Source organism: Tachyglossus aculeatus, chromosome 8, assembly GCF_015852505.1.
Source record: "Tachyglossus aculeatus isolate mTacAcu1 chromosome 8, mTacAcu1.pri, whole genome shotgun sequence".
NCBI lineage: Eukaryota > Metazoa > Chordata > Mammalia > Monotremata > Tachyglossidae > Tachyglossus > Tachyglossus aculeatus.
Genome location: NC_052073.1, coordinates 19,055,772 through 19,072,624, shown reverse-complemented (window position 1 = coordinate 19,072,624; position 16,853 = coordinate 19,055,772). Strand labels below are relative to the sequence as shown.

The 16,853-nt window shown below is 44.9% G+C and overlaps 1 protein-coding gene across 3 annotated transcripts in view; it reads left to right on the top strand.

Moving 5' to 3' along the window:
• Window positions 1-16,853, top strand: part of RBBP8NL (RBBP8 N-terminal like) — a 53,563-nt gene that overhangs the window by 31,522 nt on the left and 5,188 nt on the right. For 2 of the 3 annotated variants that reach the window (XM_038750381.1, XM_038750383.1), the window contains exons 6-11: window positions 2,128-2,200; window positions 4,738-4,898; window positions 5,526-5,608; window positions 7,908-8,071; window positions 9,547-10,414; window positions 12,191-12,317. In XM_038750381.1, the coding sequence (XP_038606309.1) occupies window positions 2,128-2,200; window positions 4,738-4,898; window positions 5,526-5,608; window positions 7,908-8,071; window positions 9,547-10,414; window positions 12,191-12,317 (1,476 nt within the window). The remainder of the gene's footprint in view (window positions 1-2,127; window positions 2,201-4,737; window positions 4,899-5,525; window positions 5,609-7,907; window positions 8,072-9,546; window positions 10,415-12,190; window positions 12,318-16,853) is intronic. The other variant, XM_038750382.1, reaches the window with a different exon arrangement.

The window sequence follows — 16,853 nt, the reverse complement described above, 5'->3', positions numbered from 1 at the left end:
TCCTCACCGTGCCTCGTTCTCGCCTGTCCCGCCGTCGACCCCTGGCCCATGTCCTCCCCCTGGCTTGGAATGCCCTCCCTCCCCACATCCGCCAGGTTAGCTCTCTTCCTCCCTTCAAGGCCCTACTGAGAGCTCACCTCCTCCAGGAGGCCTTCCCACACTAAGCCCCCTCCTTCCTCTACCCCTCCTCCCCCCATCCCCCCGCCTTACCTCCTTCCCTTCCCCACAGCACCTGTATATATGTATATATGTTTGTACGTATTTATTACTCTATTTATTTATTTTACTTGTACATATTTATTCTACTTATTTTATTTTGTTAATATGTTTTGTTTTGTTCTCTGTCTCCCGATTCTAGACTGTGAGCCCACTGTTGGGTAGGGACCATCTCTATATGTTGCCAACTTGTACTTCCCAAGCACTTAGTACAGTGCTCTGCACACAGTAAGCGCTCAATACGATTGATTGAATGAATGAATGAATGAATGAATGAATTTAAAAACAGTCTGTCAGGGTTTTCCTAACCCCCACAGAAGTGAGAATTACAGGCAGCTAGATCTCCTAAAATCTGCCTGGTAGCCTTCATGTTTATCTGAACCTCACTTGCTCAGAGACCCTGGGTGACTGCAAATGGCTTCAACATTACAGTATTAGTGTTTAGCATCAAAATCATGCTGATGTTGTTTGCTGCCTTGCATGGGGGAGTGGAAGGTTTGGGGCAGTCCGTGCAAAGCAGGTATTAATTTGGGGTGACGGCGGGGCGGAGGCAGAAGGTGACTGGAATAAGGTCCCTCTGCATCTAAGAAATCATGGGCCACCATTAATCCCTGAACTTCTTTAACCCGAATATAGCAAGCACGGTGAGCTTGCTATCAATCTCAATAAGGAGTAAAACTGGCTGCAGACTAAGCGTCCTCTTACACATCCCACAGTAGACCAGCAAAACAAGCCCCTTCAGACCCAGACCCACTGGTGATTGGGAAAAAAAAGAATAGGGAGGAAAAGGGAATTTACAGGAGTTCCACTTGGTAAATGAAAATTGTGCAGCATCCAACTGATTAATCTGTTCCTAACATATTGGCAGCACTCCAGGCCCCACACGGGGTATTTCGCTCTGGGCCTCTGAACAGCCTTGCTCTGTAGGCAGGCAGTGTTTAGGGAACAGTTTTTTTTAAGTACCAGAGCTTCTTTCATTTTGATTTCATTTTGTTTTTGATCTTCCCCAGCATCCCTGGGCTGCGAGAGTCTCTTTCACCCTGAAAGCTCATAAAGCCAGAGAGACTGACTGAGCTTCCTTTTGTCTCCACCAGTCTTTCCAGTCTGACTTTTTCCCTGCCATCTTGGCAGCAGCATGCACAGAGGAGCCACCCATTGTGAATCTCTCCCGAAGTTAAGGCTTGGCTCCCTTCCTTCAGAGAAGGTCACCTACCTGGGGCTCTGGCTTTACATTCTTCTTCTTCCCATTTAAGTCAGTCAGTCAATTATTGAGCACTTACTGTATGTTGAAAACTGTACTAAGTACTTGGGAGAGTACAATACAACAATACAACAGACACATTCCCTGCCCACAGCGAGCATGTCTCATGGCCCCTGTTACTAGGTATCTTTTTTTATGATATTTATTAAGTGCTTAATATGTGCCAGGCACTGTTCTGAGGGCTGGAATAGATACACACCAATCAATTTGGATACAGTCCATATCCCATATGGGGCTCACCGTCTTAATCCCCATTTTATAGATGAGGTAATTGGGGCACACAGAAGTGAAGTGACTTACCCAGGGTCACACAGCTGACAAGTGGCATCATTTCCTTAGAACTCTCAAATGTCAATTAAGGGCCATCACCATCCCCATTTTCCAGAATGGGAAACCGAGGTCCAGAGACTAAGGAATCCTTCCCTAACTGGCCGGTAAGTAAACGGTTCCCTGGGCAGGAGGGTTGACACTGGGGGAGCTGTATTCTCTCTTCCAGCCAATGAATTGGAGTAATTTACGTTACTGGCACTGTGCTCCCAAAGTGTCTCATTTACAGGATCTGATCCTGGGCTTTCTAAGCAGTCAACCCTCCAGTCTCCTACCTGACCATTATCTAAAGCTGGCTCTCTCTTATTCCTTTGTCTTTTCAGCCAATGAAATGAACGGCCTGAAAGAAGAAAACAAAAACTTGAAGGAGGAACTGAAGAGGTTGCGGAACCTGGAGTAAGCCTCGGGGACATGATGAGTCCCCAATTTTGACCACAGGATGTGTAAGGCTGGAGGTTGTAGACCTCCAAATCTGGTTCATAGAAACCCCAGCTCACAGTCCAGTGTTCTGACCCAGAATAACTTCTCCCCTAATAGTACCAGCTTTAGGAAATTCTCATTGTCAATGGCCTTTTCTCATCCCAGTTCTTCTTCCTATCACTTATTGGGTCAAGTGTGCATGTGTATGCACAAACTATTAGGAAAGGAGGAGGCTCCCAAACCTGGAAACGATAATAGTAACAATTGTGGCATTAGTTAACTTAGTATGTGTCAGGCACTGTACTAAGTGCTGTGGTAGATATAAAATAATCAGTCCTACGTGAAGTTCACAGATTAAGTAGGAAGTAGAACAGGTACTAAATCCCGATTTTGCATATGAGGAAACAGAGGCACAGAGAAATTGCGACTTGCCCAAGGTCACACAAAAGACAAGTGGCAGAGCTGGCATTAGAACCCAGGTCCCCTGACTCTCGGGTCTATGCTCTTTCCACTACGTGTGTGTGTGTCTCTCTCTCTCTCTCTCTCTTCCCCCCTACCCCCACCAGAAAAAGGGGCTTTCCAATAGTTAACAACTGAAATTCAAATTAAATGGAGTTCTAAGCTGGCTGCAAAACAAGAGATTAAGTAATTGACATTAGACAAGATACTGGCTACCAATCAACAGGAAGGCTTGCACAGATCAGGGTGGATTTTATGAGAGGAAATGTGACCCAAATCTGCACAGTGCAATCAAGCCCTTGGTATCAAACCAACACGCAGTCAAGGGTATTACCCTCACAGAACAAGAATCAACAATCCCCTATGGTGTTTTTAGAGGGACATGCGATCTCTTCTCCAGTAGGATGGTTACTGCCAAACCAAGGAAGAGGATGCTCAGGTTTCAAAGAGAACATATTCCTTTCTAATGACTACGGGGTTGCTAATCTCCATTTAAGCCTCTGAAGAATGAGTTGGTGTGTTGAGGTGCCCTCCTGACTTTGACTTAACAGCAACAATAATAATATTAGGAGTAACAATAGTAATAATAGTGTGTTTTAAGCTAAACACTGTGCCAAATGCTAGAATAGGTACAAGATCAGCAGCAGTTCCTGTCCCACATGGGGCTTGCTGTCTAAATAGGAAGGAGAACAGGCTTTTAATCCCCATTTTACAAATGAGGAAACCGAGACATAGAGAAATTAAGTAACATGCCCAAGGTCACATAGCAGGCAAGTGGAAGAGCCAGGATTAGAACTCAGATCCTATGATTCCAGGCCTAGGATCTTTCCACTAGGCCACACCTAGTGCCCTGGTGCCCAGGGTACCAGGTGCCCTGAATGTCAGTCTCTGCCTGGCTGGCTCACTTATTCTGGGCAGACCTAGCTCCCTCCTAATCCCTACTCAGTTCTTCTTCTGATAGAACTTTTTCCCACATGACATGTGATCTGCTTCAGGCAGATCTTTCCCAGGGGCTCAAATGCTGCTGTGCTTTTCTTTTAAGGAAGAGGCAGGGACCCATTTCCCCTGTGGAAAGTTGTTTCTGCAGGTGAAGAAACAGCACAGAGAAGCAGCGTGGCCCTAGTGGATAGAGCATGGACTTGGGATGCATAAGGGTCCCGAGCTTGGGAGTCAGAGGTCATGGGTTCTAATCCCAGCTCAGCCACTTGTCAGCTGTGTGACCTTGGGCAAGCCACTTAACTTCTCTGTGCCTCAGTTACCTCATCTGTAAAATGGGGATTAAGACTGTGAGCCCCACGTGGGACAACCTGACACCTTGTATCCTCCCCAGGATTTAGAACAGTGCTTGGCACATAGTAAGCGCTTAATACTATTATTATTATTATCATTATTATTATTATAAGGACCTGGGTTCTAATCCCGGCTCTGCCACTTGTCTGCTGTGTGAACTTGGGCAAGCCACTTCAATTCTCTACACCACAGTCACCTGATCTGTAAAATGGGGATTAAAACTGTGAGCACCATGTGGGATATGATCTGTGTCCAACCTGATTAGCTTGTACTATGTACCTAGTACTGTCCTAAGAACTGGGATAGATACAAGATAATCAGGTCGGACACAGTCCCTGTCCCACTGGGGCTCACAGTTTAAGTAGAAGGAAGAACAGGCATCACATTAGAAAATGCCAGGGAAGGCCACCTCTACAAACAAACAGGTGCTTGTTCTCCAGCTCTGGAAAGTTCTCTGATGTGGTCCCCCAGCTCCCATTGTCCCCTGAGTGGACTTTGGACACGGACACTCTAGCTACCTGCCCCAACACATGTGACTCACTGAACGCTCAGGGAGTAGCTCCTTTTGCTTGTGGCCACCCAGCCCCTTCCTCCTCTAAACCTGGCACTTAAAATTTCTAATAAAATAACTTGCACAGTGGTTTTTTTTAATTTTTCAAAGGGTCATCATACCACTGATACCATCTTAAATTCACAAGTTAGCGGTGATCTCCACCTTCATTTTTGTTTCATTTTCTCCCTTGTTTTACTCCCACCCCTCACAGGGAAAGGGCCAAGCACCACAGGACCTTATCCAGAGAAAGCAGCTCCACCCCTGATTCGCCCTTGTCCTTACTGTCCCCCATCAACAGGAAAGCCAGTACTGAAAAACCTGTAAGCAGAGAAGCTGAAGAGGAATATCTTCCCCGTGCACAGTTGGGAGAAGGTACTGTGAATGTGGGTGTGCCCCGGGGGCACCATGAACAAAGAGTCGGGGACTACCAAGAGGATGCTGGTGGATTTCAGGACAGTATAGGGAAGTTTGGCCCATTAAATCCCAGATAAACATTAGAGGAAAAATGGAGTGAGAAGGGAATGTTTTCTCTTCAGTCTTGTATAGTCTTTCCGTTCCAATGGAGATGGAAAGTGGATAAAGGTTTTCAATTGGTAAATATTTTTACTTAATGATTTAGAAAACTATTAACCCAAATGGCCCGTGACTGGGGCTAGTGTTAATCATAAAAAATTCGGGTAACCCAACCTGATTGAGTTTTGCTTTCTTAAGCAGAAGGCTTATCAAATTTCATTCCATCCTCCGAATTGTTTTTTTCTTAATGAGTCAAACTGGGCTCAGTTCATAAAATTGTTAAATGGATGACATATTCCACTGTAGCTTTCTTCCAGAATCCAAGACAGAAACAAGACAGAATCCAAAAGGACACACAATATAGCCATTGATCTGTTTTAGCTTTCCAGGTACCTCCTCCTTGTAGCCCCTCAAAGAAGCTGAATCCTTTTAAACTGTAATTAATTACCTTTCCCTCTTTTTGCTCATCCATTCATGTATTTGAAGAAAAGTCAACAGGATTTAGAACTTCTCCAGTCACTAAAATTTCCGCTGGAACACCTCTCCCCGAGATGAGAATTCTGGAAATGGTAAGGTTTGGAAGGCTGCATTTGGTTGCCCCTCTATTTTGGACCACATCCAACTGAGTTATCATATTTACAGAGAATCAATGCTAACTGTGGTATTTGTTAAGCACTTACTATATGCCAAGCACTGTACTACACTCTGGGGTAGACACAAGATAATCAGGTCCCAAATGGGGCTCAGAGTCTAAGTAGGTGGGAGAATGGGTATTGAATCCCCATTTTACAGTTGAGGGAACTATGGCACAGAGAAACTAACTGACTTGCCCAAGGTCACACAGCAAGTAAGTGGCGGAGCTGGGATTATAAACCCAGGTCCTCTGATTCACAGATCCGTGCTCTTTCCACTAGGCCCTACTCACAACTTCCCTACTCACAACTTCACAACACACACCCAAAGTGCTCTTTCAATGACTCTAAGTAACTCAAGTGTGAGAAGCATCTACTGATTAAAATGGTTTGATCCCCCAATATATGAGAAAGATGACATCTCAATCAATCGATGATATGTACTGAGCGTTTACTATGTATAGAGCACTGTACTAAGAGCTTGGGAGAGAACAATACAACAATGTTGGTAGACATTCCCTGCCCACAACGAGCTTCACGTCTAGAGGGGGAGACAGACATTAATATAAATAACTTAATCTCAATAGGACATTCCTCACCCCTAGGCCTGAATTCCTAATTCTGAAACCTACCCTTTTTACCTTAATTTGTCCTAGCATGATGAGACCTAAACCTAAGCTTAAACTACTGTATAGTTAACTGAGCTTAAAAATATCTGTTCTTCCTTCTACTAAGATTGTGATCTCCACTGTGGGACAGGGACTGTGTCCAACCTGATACACCTGAATCTACCCCAAGACTTAGAACAGTGCTTGTCACATAGTTCACACTTGAGAAATACCATAGGAAAAAACCAACACACAGATAACCCAACTTGGAAAATTACAGCACTTAATAATTTGAAATCAAGGTAGAAATAGTGAAAGAGTGGTGCTCTGAATCCTCTGGGCCCCTTGACTCAACAATTCAAAGAAAATGATAAATATTAACATTAGAAAATGAACTATCAAATTGGGGAAATTATAATTCAGAAAAAAGAATGTTAATTTATTTGATTATCTCATAGAGGCATTTGCCCAATTTTCCCAATTATTCAAGTATTTTGAATTATTACTCTGTGTTGGCTTCAATTCAGATAACAAATATGTTTCCATAACCAATGTTGTTACCCAGCTCCCAACTTGACCTCTGCAACCACCTAACAGAGCAATTAACAGTGCTTTTAAAAAGACAGATCCTGACTGAATTTAATGGACTAAACTGTTTAAACAAATATATACTTTGTAGTCCAGAATCAAGTGGGTCTAGACCCTCATTTCAGAAGTCAGAAGGATCTAGGTTCTAATCCTGGCTCAGCCATTTGTCTGTTGTGTGACCGTGGGGAAGTCGCTTAGCTTCTCTGTGCCTCAGTTTCCTCATCAGTAAAACAGGGATTAAGACCGTGAACCCCATGTGGGACATGACCTATGTCCAACCTGATTAGCCTGATTAGTTTATATCTATCCCAGTGCTTAGTACAGTGTCTGGCACATAGCAAGCACTTAACAAATGCCATTAAAAAAAATCAGATTGGCCACTAGCCACCTAAGTGAGCTTTACTCATGTGACTGTTTTGAGCTTCCATCAACAACACTAGAAAATCAGGTACTCTCAGTTCTCTGATAATGCAGGGTTACATTCCTGTTAAACCTCAAGTTAAAGAAAACTCAAGCTACAGTATGCCTCCTTGACCAGTGATACATACCTGTTCACAATTGTCTTTTCCAACACTGAATGGTATTCTTTCCAGACAGATATGGATTGTCAGAAGTACATTTATTAATTCCCTAACACCGTTCTATCCCAAATGTTTAGTGAAACAGACAATGGAAAAACTGCAGGCACTCAGCTGACCCTGCTGAAAATGAGAAGTTGAATAACCTTCTCACAGTTTCAAATCTCCCCCTATTTTTAACATTGGTGAAGGTATCTTTGAACTGATAATTAAAGAACTGGGAACTGGTTCTTTCTGCCTTGCAGGCAAATTATCATTGAGGGAAAAACTACACAAATACTTCTCTCCCTGGTTTTTTTCCCGCTCTTCCTTTCTCCCTCTCCTCCTCCTGGAATTTGCTACTGGTCCTGAGGCCCCAGTGGATGAGATTTTGGAAAATCATCCTTCTCCAATCCAGGTAGGGGGCAGATCAGCATGGTAGCAGCCACAATCCTGTTCCCAAGCGTCTCCCTCTTCTTCTAGAACCCCCAGAGGATAGCCAACCAGTTACACGGGACCATCGCTGTGGTGAGGCCAGGCTCTCGCTCCTGCCTCTCAGACAGGAGCTCTTCAGAGACAACCACTCCACCGCCCACTAGGAGAAGTCCACCATCACCACTGGGTGAACGCAGCCTCGCCCTTGATAGGTGAGTTACCTGAGTTTCATCCATTCAATAGTATTTATTAAATGCTTACTCTGTGAAGAACACTGTATTAAGCACTTGGGAAATACACTATAACAATCAACAGACATATTCTCTGCCACTCCCCTGGACTGCCGGCTGCTCACTCCCCCCACCATGCCTATCCATTGACTTTACTCTCAAGGCTGTCCAAACTGTAACCCCATTTGTGCAGATATTCACTGTGGGCAGGGAATGTGTCTACCAATTCTGTTATATTGTTATTTTGCACTTGCCCACTTAGTACAATGCTCTGCACACAGTAAGTGCTCAATAAATACCACAGATTTATTGATTGATTGACTGATATTCAATATTCATCCCAACCCTAGAAACTAGCCATTTTTCAGGCTCTCTGGGTTTCTGGGTCAGGGAGATAATTAGCTGATGACAGAGCTCCCCACACTTTAGTCCTGTTCGTGATCACATCTTGGATTAATCGACAATTTCTCCCCACAAGTCTGCAAATTGGTTCAAACAGTAGTGGGCATAGACTTTATTTTTGAGGATTGCCTCTCAAAATCATGGGTCCCTCCAAATAGGTTTCCTTTTCTACACATCTTACCCAAGTAGTGGGAGGGCCTTCCAGAGAGCATGCCTCAGGCTCCCATGGTCAAAGATGCTTCTTTAGGTAAGGGGAAATAGTTACATATGGCCTTAAAAATGAAGCTTCAAGTGTTGCATATTTGGCTTGGCTATTCCTGCTGCCTTTTTAACCCTCTGAGAAAGCCTTGGTGGCGGGGAGCAAATCTCACCCAACCCCAAGTTTAAAAAATGATAGACCAGCCACTGCTTGCAGTCCAGAAATGGTCATGTGCCCCAGTTCAGTACTCAGAAAGTGACATGGTGACATGGAAGCAAGGGCAAGAATGCAGAGCTCTCTGGTCACCAAAGAATCAAGTCCATTTTTCTTCCACTGGGGAAGATGTCTGCCCTTCAGAGGGCCAGATAAGACTCTGGTGGGTTCTTGATAGGTTAGTTATCCAGGTCATTCCCTCCACCTCCCCGGAGCACACATTATCACCTCCTTGACTCCGCAGGAGGTAGGGGTGGGCAATCTCAGAATGGTTGCTGATGTCTAGAGAAGGTCTCAAATAAGTCCATGACTAGACCCAAGCTAGTCTCCTAGTTCCTAGGAATCAGGCCCTGCCCTTGAGAGAGGTCTCCCACCTCCTTTAAATGCTTTACCAAATGCCACAACCCCACCCCCTCTGCCCCAAAGCTGAACACTCTCCTGTCCTCACAAAGCCTCTAGCCCTAGTAGCTATCTGAACTGTGGCTTGAAATATCTCAGTCCCTGCTCTTACCCATCTGTGCTGAAGCTCAAATCACAGTTGAGCTCAAAGAATGGACACATCACCTAGGGTCAAGGGGTGCTCACTATCCATCCTGAAACCTAATTCTGACATGAACTTTCCCTTTCCTTCTTTTTCTCGAAGCGGTTACTTGAGAGCCAGTAAACCAGAGTCTCACGAAGTGACTTCGTCTTATGAGACCCTGAAGCTGACCGCCCGGAGTGAACAGCTCTGCCTCCTCAACCAGCACCTCTCTTTGCATCGATTCGGGCTACGGAGTCACTGCCCTTCTTCAGGAAGAGAAAATAATTTCTCAACCCAAATGTTCCAGGCCAAAGATGTGGAGACGAGAACCCGGATGCAGGACTGGGAAGATCAGCCGGCCATTCTAGATCTTCCTGGAGCTATTGTTTACATGAGGGACCAGCGACTGGAGGGAACACTCCAATTTCTTGAGCAGAGAGAGAGGCTCCAATTTCTCCTGGCACAGCAGCAGGAGCGAGAACTACGAATCCGAACAGAGAGCTCTAGAAACCAAATTCCAGTTCCCACAGCTCCAGAAGAAAAGCTCCTTTTGCCCCTCCAACTTTCAGACTCAAGGGGCAGAGAAGGCCATAAGGAGGAAAATATGTCAGTGGGACTCCTCAAAGAAACAGACAGAAATGTGCTTTTGGAGGACACAGACGCGTCTGACCAAGGGGAAACAAATGAGGCAACTAGAGAGTATATGACGGACAAACCTCTAGACCTATCAGATTATGGGAGAGGTCGGGAGGCACCCAAATTAACCAGTTGGCTCAAATCCCCCAGACTGGCAGAAGGTCAGTGGCTAAGTCCAAAGTTGGATGAAAAGGTTTCTCATCAGAACGTCAAGATTTTGAATCCCCAGCCTCCAGAGAGTGAACATTCTTCATCCACCCTCGGCAGGCTCCAAGATCCCAACCAAGGAGATCCTAAGAGAAGTGAAGAAGGGGCTGCAGACCAAGAAGGAGAAGGATATGTGGCTTCCTATGTAAGTGAATCGCAGTCCAAATATTTCTGAGAGTAGAGTTTGAGCAATAATGGTCAGAAATTCAAGCCACCCTGTAAAGGGAGAGGCCCCAAACTTCCCAAAGGAGGACACTAAGTGCTTAGTACAGTGACCTGCATGCAGTAAGCACTCAGTAAATATGTTTGAATGAATGACAATGAAAGGAAGAAATGCCTGATTGCTACTCAGAGGGGTAGGGAATGTCCATCTCCACCCACAGGAAGAGGCCCATGTTTTGCTTCCAATCTCCCATGAGGAAAGGTGGTATATATACTCAAGGTGCATTAAATAATGGTGGCTTCAGAGTCAAAATAACTAGATACGACCATTTGTAGAGTTGCGGAGGTCGGCTGTCTTCTGATAGGTCTCCTTCATGTCTGTTGTTATCACTAATTGCCTCTGCTTCAAGAAAATTTAGCCCAATAAACAAGTTCAACTTCACCTATTACAAAGGGTTATAGGCACAGAAAAGAGACTAACAGGTATGAGAACTAGAGGAAAGCCAAGATCAACATATGACCACCTAATAGAAGGACAGGATGAAAGCGGGGAGTTGAAGAAGGCAGAGAGAAACTGGGGCCAATTGGAAGTTTGCATAACCAAACACAATTGGGTCTGCCCATCTCAGACAGGTGCTTGCCCAATTTTGTTCAGTTTTTTCCCCTTTCTATTAGCCAAACAAGATTCAATTTGATAATCAAGATTAGATAATTGATGACTCCAATAATGACAACAGATAAGAAGGAGTGGAAATGCTAAACTGGCAACTCCTACACTGGAAAGAAAGAAGATTAAAAATACAGTAGATTTGTTTACTTTTGGATGTTTGAATTCGAGTGTGAACAACTAGTTCCTTATATTCCAAGAAAGGTCACGTCTTACCAGGAGAACAGGATACTGATAGGGTTCCCTAAGGTGCCTAGCACATGGCTTGGGCCTGGTAGCACATTACATAATAAGAATAATACATGATTCAGCATTAAATAAATACCACACTTATGCAAGAGTAGCTTTACCAAGAGAGAAAGAACATAGAGTCATAATGCTAGCAGGGCCTTAAAAATGTAATCTACTCTGCCTCCATGAGGAACCTCCCAAATCTGATGGTTCTCTGCTACTCCTAAAGATTCCCAAGGAAAAAGGTCCTGCTGTCTCCCCAGTACTTACCCTGCCAATGACTCTGCACCCTCACAGCCTGGTAGTTCCTTTCCTTGCAATTAACAACCATATCTTCTTGTCTTGATCTCTGTGGAGGTGGATAACAGCTGGTTAGCATCCTTCTTACCCCCACTGTTCATGGTTTAGAGCTAAATGACAATTTTAGCCCTTCTAAAGACTTCTGAATTTCTTCAACGTATCCAAATAATTGGGGGGAGAATTGTCACTTAAAACTTGGTTCTGATTTTACTTAGAATTTGATTTCTAGGTTACCTACTGGACATTAAATCAGTGACATGCCTGCCATCAAAGACCCAAAAAGTCTTGCACCATTCCCCAGAATATTCAATCTCATTGAAAATCAAAATTAACAGAGACTCCTTCAAGTAACCTAGACCCATCTGTAATTATTGCATGACTACCCTGCTAAGCACAGATTCCTAGGTCCCAACCAGTTTAGTGTTCAGGGTTTCACTGCTGTGGTTAAGTGGAATTTGAAGTGAGGCTTTCTCAACTCCTAAGGCTCAATGGTGAATTCAGAGGGCATACATACCCACAGGCTTAGGTTATGCTCAATCTTGCCTATATATTATTTTATAGGATCAGACAGCTTCACCCCAAGAACATCACCCTAATAAACTAGCTTCAGGAGAGCCTGAAAATGAACCAGGAATAAGACTGAGATTGTCTCTCCGAACTCAGAAACAAGAAACAGACGCTCAACCAGGTAACCAATAAATAAATAGTGATGATAATAATGCAAGTCAGGGGGTTTGGTTGGGTAGAACACAGTTTATTTCTGCTGACAGCACAGGACTTTTTGCTCTCTTTCTACCTTTGGAACTCCCCTGACCTCATCCTTCACCACATGGGATTTCTGCTCACCAGGAGCATGGGCTTTCTCTAGGGAAAAAAAAAATCAATTGCTTAACAGGAAGCAGCTTTAAGAAAAGCCATCTTACTGCAGAGTGAGACCTAACATACTATGCCTTGGTCTCTGACTCTGAAGTGGGCAAATGTGGAGTACCTAACCTCTAGCCTTGCATCGTGCCCTGTGGCCTACGAGAAAACCCTTCTCCCTCAGCTTCCCTCCTGGACCCAGTTAGGACCATTCGCCTCTCTTCCTTCCCCCAATATGTTTCTGTCTATTACTCATACTGTAATTATCTCCAGCCATTTTCCCTGCAATCAGATCACTGATTTGGCTTGAATTGGAAAGTCCTGGACCTGTGGAATGACGAGATACCCTAGTTTCACTATAATAGTCTTTGTTTTTGTTGAGTTGCTCCCGTGTCTCCAGAAACGTCCTCAGAATAAACTAATGTGTGGTTTCCATCACTAAGGCCAGGCCTTTGGCTGTACAGGAGAGTGCCGGCTTCACATCTGGAGGCTTTGCTGCTCATAGGCAGGGAAAACCCATGTGCTTCACTGTCCCTTCACTTCATGTGTGACAGTCCTCCAACTGCAATGCTGTAGATGCTGCTCTTCTCCCACCCCCTCCCCACCCTTCCTGGCCTCCCAGTAGACCTTTATTAAGGATGCACGGGGCTAGGAGGGTAAAAGGGGGTTTAGGCCTGGCCCGACCCAACCCAACCCCCAAGAGCTGATAAGACTCTGGACTCCTAGACTGACTCAAACTCATGCAGGGTTCTACTCTGACTGGAACACTCTCCTCCCTCCTCCTTCCTGCGGGTAGGAAGGCCAAGTCCCCACAGGGATCATGAAGAAAGTTGGGCCACACAGCCAGGAGCTGCAGATAGCACCCAGGAGCCCAGGGTAGGTTGGGAGCAGGTGAAAAGAGAAGTAAGGAATGGGTACCTCTTCCATCCATCTCCAACCCTACAACTTCAGTCTTATGTGGAAATCATGGGACAGAGGCCTGACTGGAGTGAAACTGGAATTTTGCACTAATGAAAAACCCCCAACTCTTCTGTTCAACCTCTATACCAGCTCCAGTTTGATGTGGGAAAATAAAATGCTGATATTGGTTTTAATTTCAGAAAGATATTACTTGCCACTGGCTGGCAACTTTTAACCAATTTGAAGGATAAACTTGGGGAGGAGGATTACTGAGTCATAAAAGGGTTTAAGATGGGGGTGGCACTTCCCTTGACGAAGAAGGAGTGGGGCTCTTTAGAAGCAGCAGGGACAAACTTGATTCAGGCAAAAAATGGCCTCCCCCTGGGAACTGAGGTTTCCATTTTTCCTGGTCTCATCCCTATCACTGCCTGAATAAGAATGGGGAATAAGGCCCACATGGCCACCATTTCCTTCACAAGGATCCAGAAAAGAGTACTGTTCTCCCTTCTGGGTTGGATCTGGTCTGGCCTAGGGTTCCTCTGGTAGTTTTCTCTCACTACAGTGGACTCAGATGAACCAGACCAGTCTGACCATTTTGGACCCAGGGATTTCAAGGAAGAGCAGGATACCAGGCCCCCATGTGGACCCTTGGAGATTCTGGATTGAACTGATCGTCCAGAGACATGGAACCATCATTTGGGACCCAGATGGATCTGGGACTTATAATCATAAACAATGTTATCGATGGGCCAGACCGGTGGCCCATCCAGCCCAGTATTCATTCTCCAGCAGTGGAAACAAGATGCTTAGAGAAACTGCGTCGAGTCTCTCCAAGGGTCACTGGGACCTGCTGGGGCTGGATCAGATCCCAAGTGCCCCACTAACCACAGAAATTGGCCCTCCCCCCCAGGAGAAATCAGGAGCAGTTGAGAAATTCAGGCTTAAATGGGCCCATAGCAAGAGCACAGAGAAGAAAAACGTAACCACTCACTAGTTCCACCTCTGTGATGCAACCACTTTGAGTTGAAGTTAGTCTCTTAGGCCAAAGAAACCGTCTCTGCTTCTCCTCGATCACGTTTCCTATTGAGGGACCTAGCAAGTTGGACTTGTTACAGGTCCGAGCCCAGATGGCCCAGTGAGTTAAGCGTCTAACCCTGCAGGCTACAGACAGCTGGTTTAATCTCACTGCTGCAGCAGCTGCTGCTACTTGGTTGAGTGCCAGAGCTCCTCCTCGGCTCCCTCTGCTGGGCTCGGTCCTGATCATAGACTTTCATAAAATGACATTTGCACCCTGATGCAACCGGCTTGAAGAAAAGAGAACAGGCGAAACACTGGCCCCCCTGACTCCTATCTGCCACAGATCCCACAGGAAATAGAGACCGGCTTGAAGAAAAGAGAACAGGCGAAACACTGGCCCCCCTGACTCCTATCTGCCACAGATCCCCAAGGAAATAGAGACAAGAGGTTCCACTGTCATTCCTGAAAGACGCAGACGGGTCATTTCTTATCTAGTTATTTGTTATTATTATAATTATATTATTTATTATTTGAAGCGTAGTGGCTTACTGGAAAGAGCCCGGGCTTGGGAGTCACAGCACGTGGGTTCTAATCCCAGCTCCGCCACTTGTCTGCTGTGTGACCTTGGGCAAGCCACTTAACTTCCCTGTGCCTGTTACCTCATCTGCAAAATGGGGATTAAGACTGTGAGCCCCATGTGGGACAACCTGATTACCTTGTATCTACCCCAGTGCTTAGAACAGTGCAGCGTGGCTCAATGGAAAGAGCATGGGCTTTGGAGTCAGAGGTCATGGGTTTGAATCCCGGCTCTGCCACATGTCTGCTGTGTGACCTTGGGCAAGTCACTTAACTTCTCTGAGCCTCAGTTCCCTCATCTGTAAAATGGGGATTAAGACTGTGAGCCCCACGTGGGACAACTTGATCACCTTGTATCCCCCCCAGCGCTTAGAACAGTGCTCTGCACATAGTAAGCGCTTAACAAATGCCATCATTATTATTATTATTATTATTGGTATATAGTAAGTGCTTAACAAATACCATAATTATTATTATTATTAGTCTGACTGTGCTTGAGAGACCTGTAGGTTTGGACTGACAAAGGTGCTTCAGGTGGGGTTTGGTGTCAATTTGGCAGCTCGGCAGGCTTTGTTCGCTGTTTTTTTTTTTTTTAAAAAGTATTTGTTAAGTGCTTACTATGTGCCAGGCACTGTACTAAACGCTGGGGTAGATATAGATACAGAGGTGCCAGGTTGGACACAGTCTCTGGCCCCCAGGGGCTCACTGTCTTAATCCTTATTTTACAAATGAGGTAACTTGTCTTCTGTGTGACCTTGGGCAAGTCACCGAACTTCTCTGTACCTCATTTACCTCATCTGTAAAATGGGGATTAAGTATATAAACCCCATGTGCGACAGGGGCTTGTTCAACCTGATTAACTTCTATCTACCCCGGTGTTAGAAGAGTGCTTGCCACATAGTAAGCACTTAAATACCATAATTATTATTAGGTCTTTCTGACTCCCAGGGTCATGCTGTATTCACTAGGCCACATTGCCAATCCGGGTTCTAATCCCAGCTCCGGATTCCCCTGGATAAATCTTCCATCTTGAACTTTAGTTCCTTTACCCAATTTTGAAAAGTGGGAAGACATATATGGACTCCGCAAAGGTGAAAAATAAAGGGAGGAACCAGTATGGAATTGTACTTGGCATTTCCAGGTAGAGAGCAGCATCCTAGAGAGGGAGCTGTCCCCATTAACCAGTAATTACTTGTCTCATTCTATCCCTTAAAAATTAAATCCTCTCCTACCTATCTGTACTTTTCTGATAAGATTTCTGCTTAGCTAGGCTTGGAATTTCTTCTTCCCTCCCTTCTCTTTCAAACATAAGTGTCACTTTTAAGCACTCTAGCACTGGGGGGTATCAGCAGTAACTTGGATTATATATGTTATTTATTAAACACTGTGTGCTAAACCCTGAGATAAGTACAAGATAGTCAAATGGAATACAGTCCCTGATCCACACGGAGCTCACAGTCTGAGAGAGAGAAAGAACAGGTGTCTTTTCCCCTTTATACAGATAAGGAAAAAGAGGCCTGGAGGGGTCAAGGGATTTATCCATGGTTATAAGGCAGGCCAATGGCAGAGAGAGGACTAGAACCCAGGTGTCCTGATTCCCATACCCATCATCTTTCCACGCTAGATTGATTAGCTTCCAAAGTTGTCAGAGACTTCAAGACATCAACTGCTCTGGTCCTCTGCTTCCATACAGATAAATTCCAAGCAATCCAAAGAAGAAAGTTGTCTATCTTTTTTTTTAGTTCTTGAGCAATGAACACTTCACATCCTCCCTCAGTAATATTCTCCAGTAGTTACAGATGCCCCATGAGTATGATTCTATTTCCATCCCACCTCCATACTTAACCTTGAGAAGCAGTGTGGCCCAGTG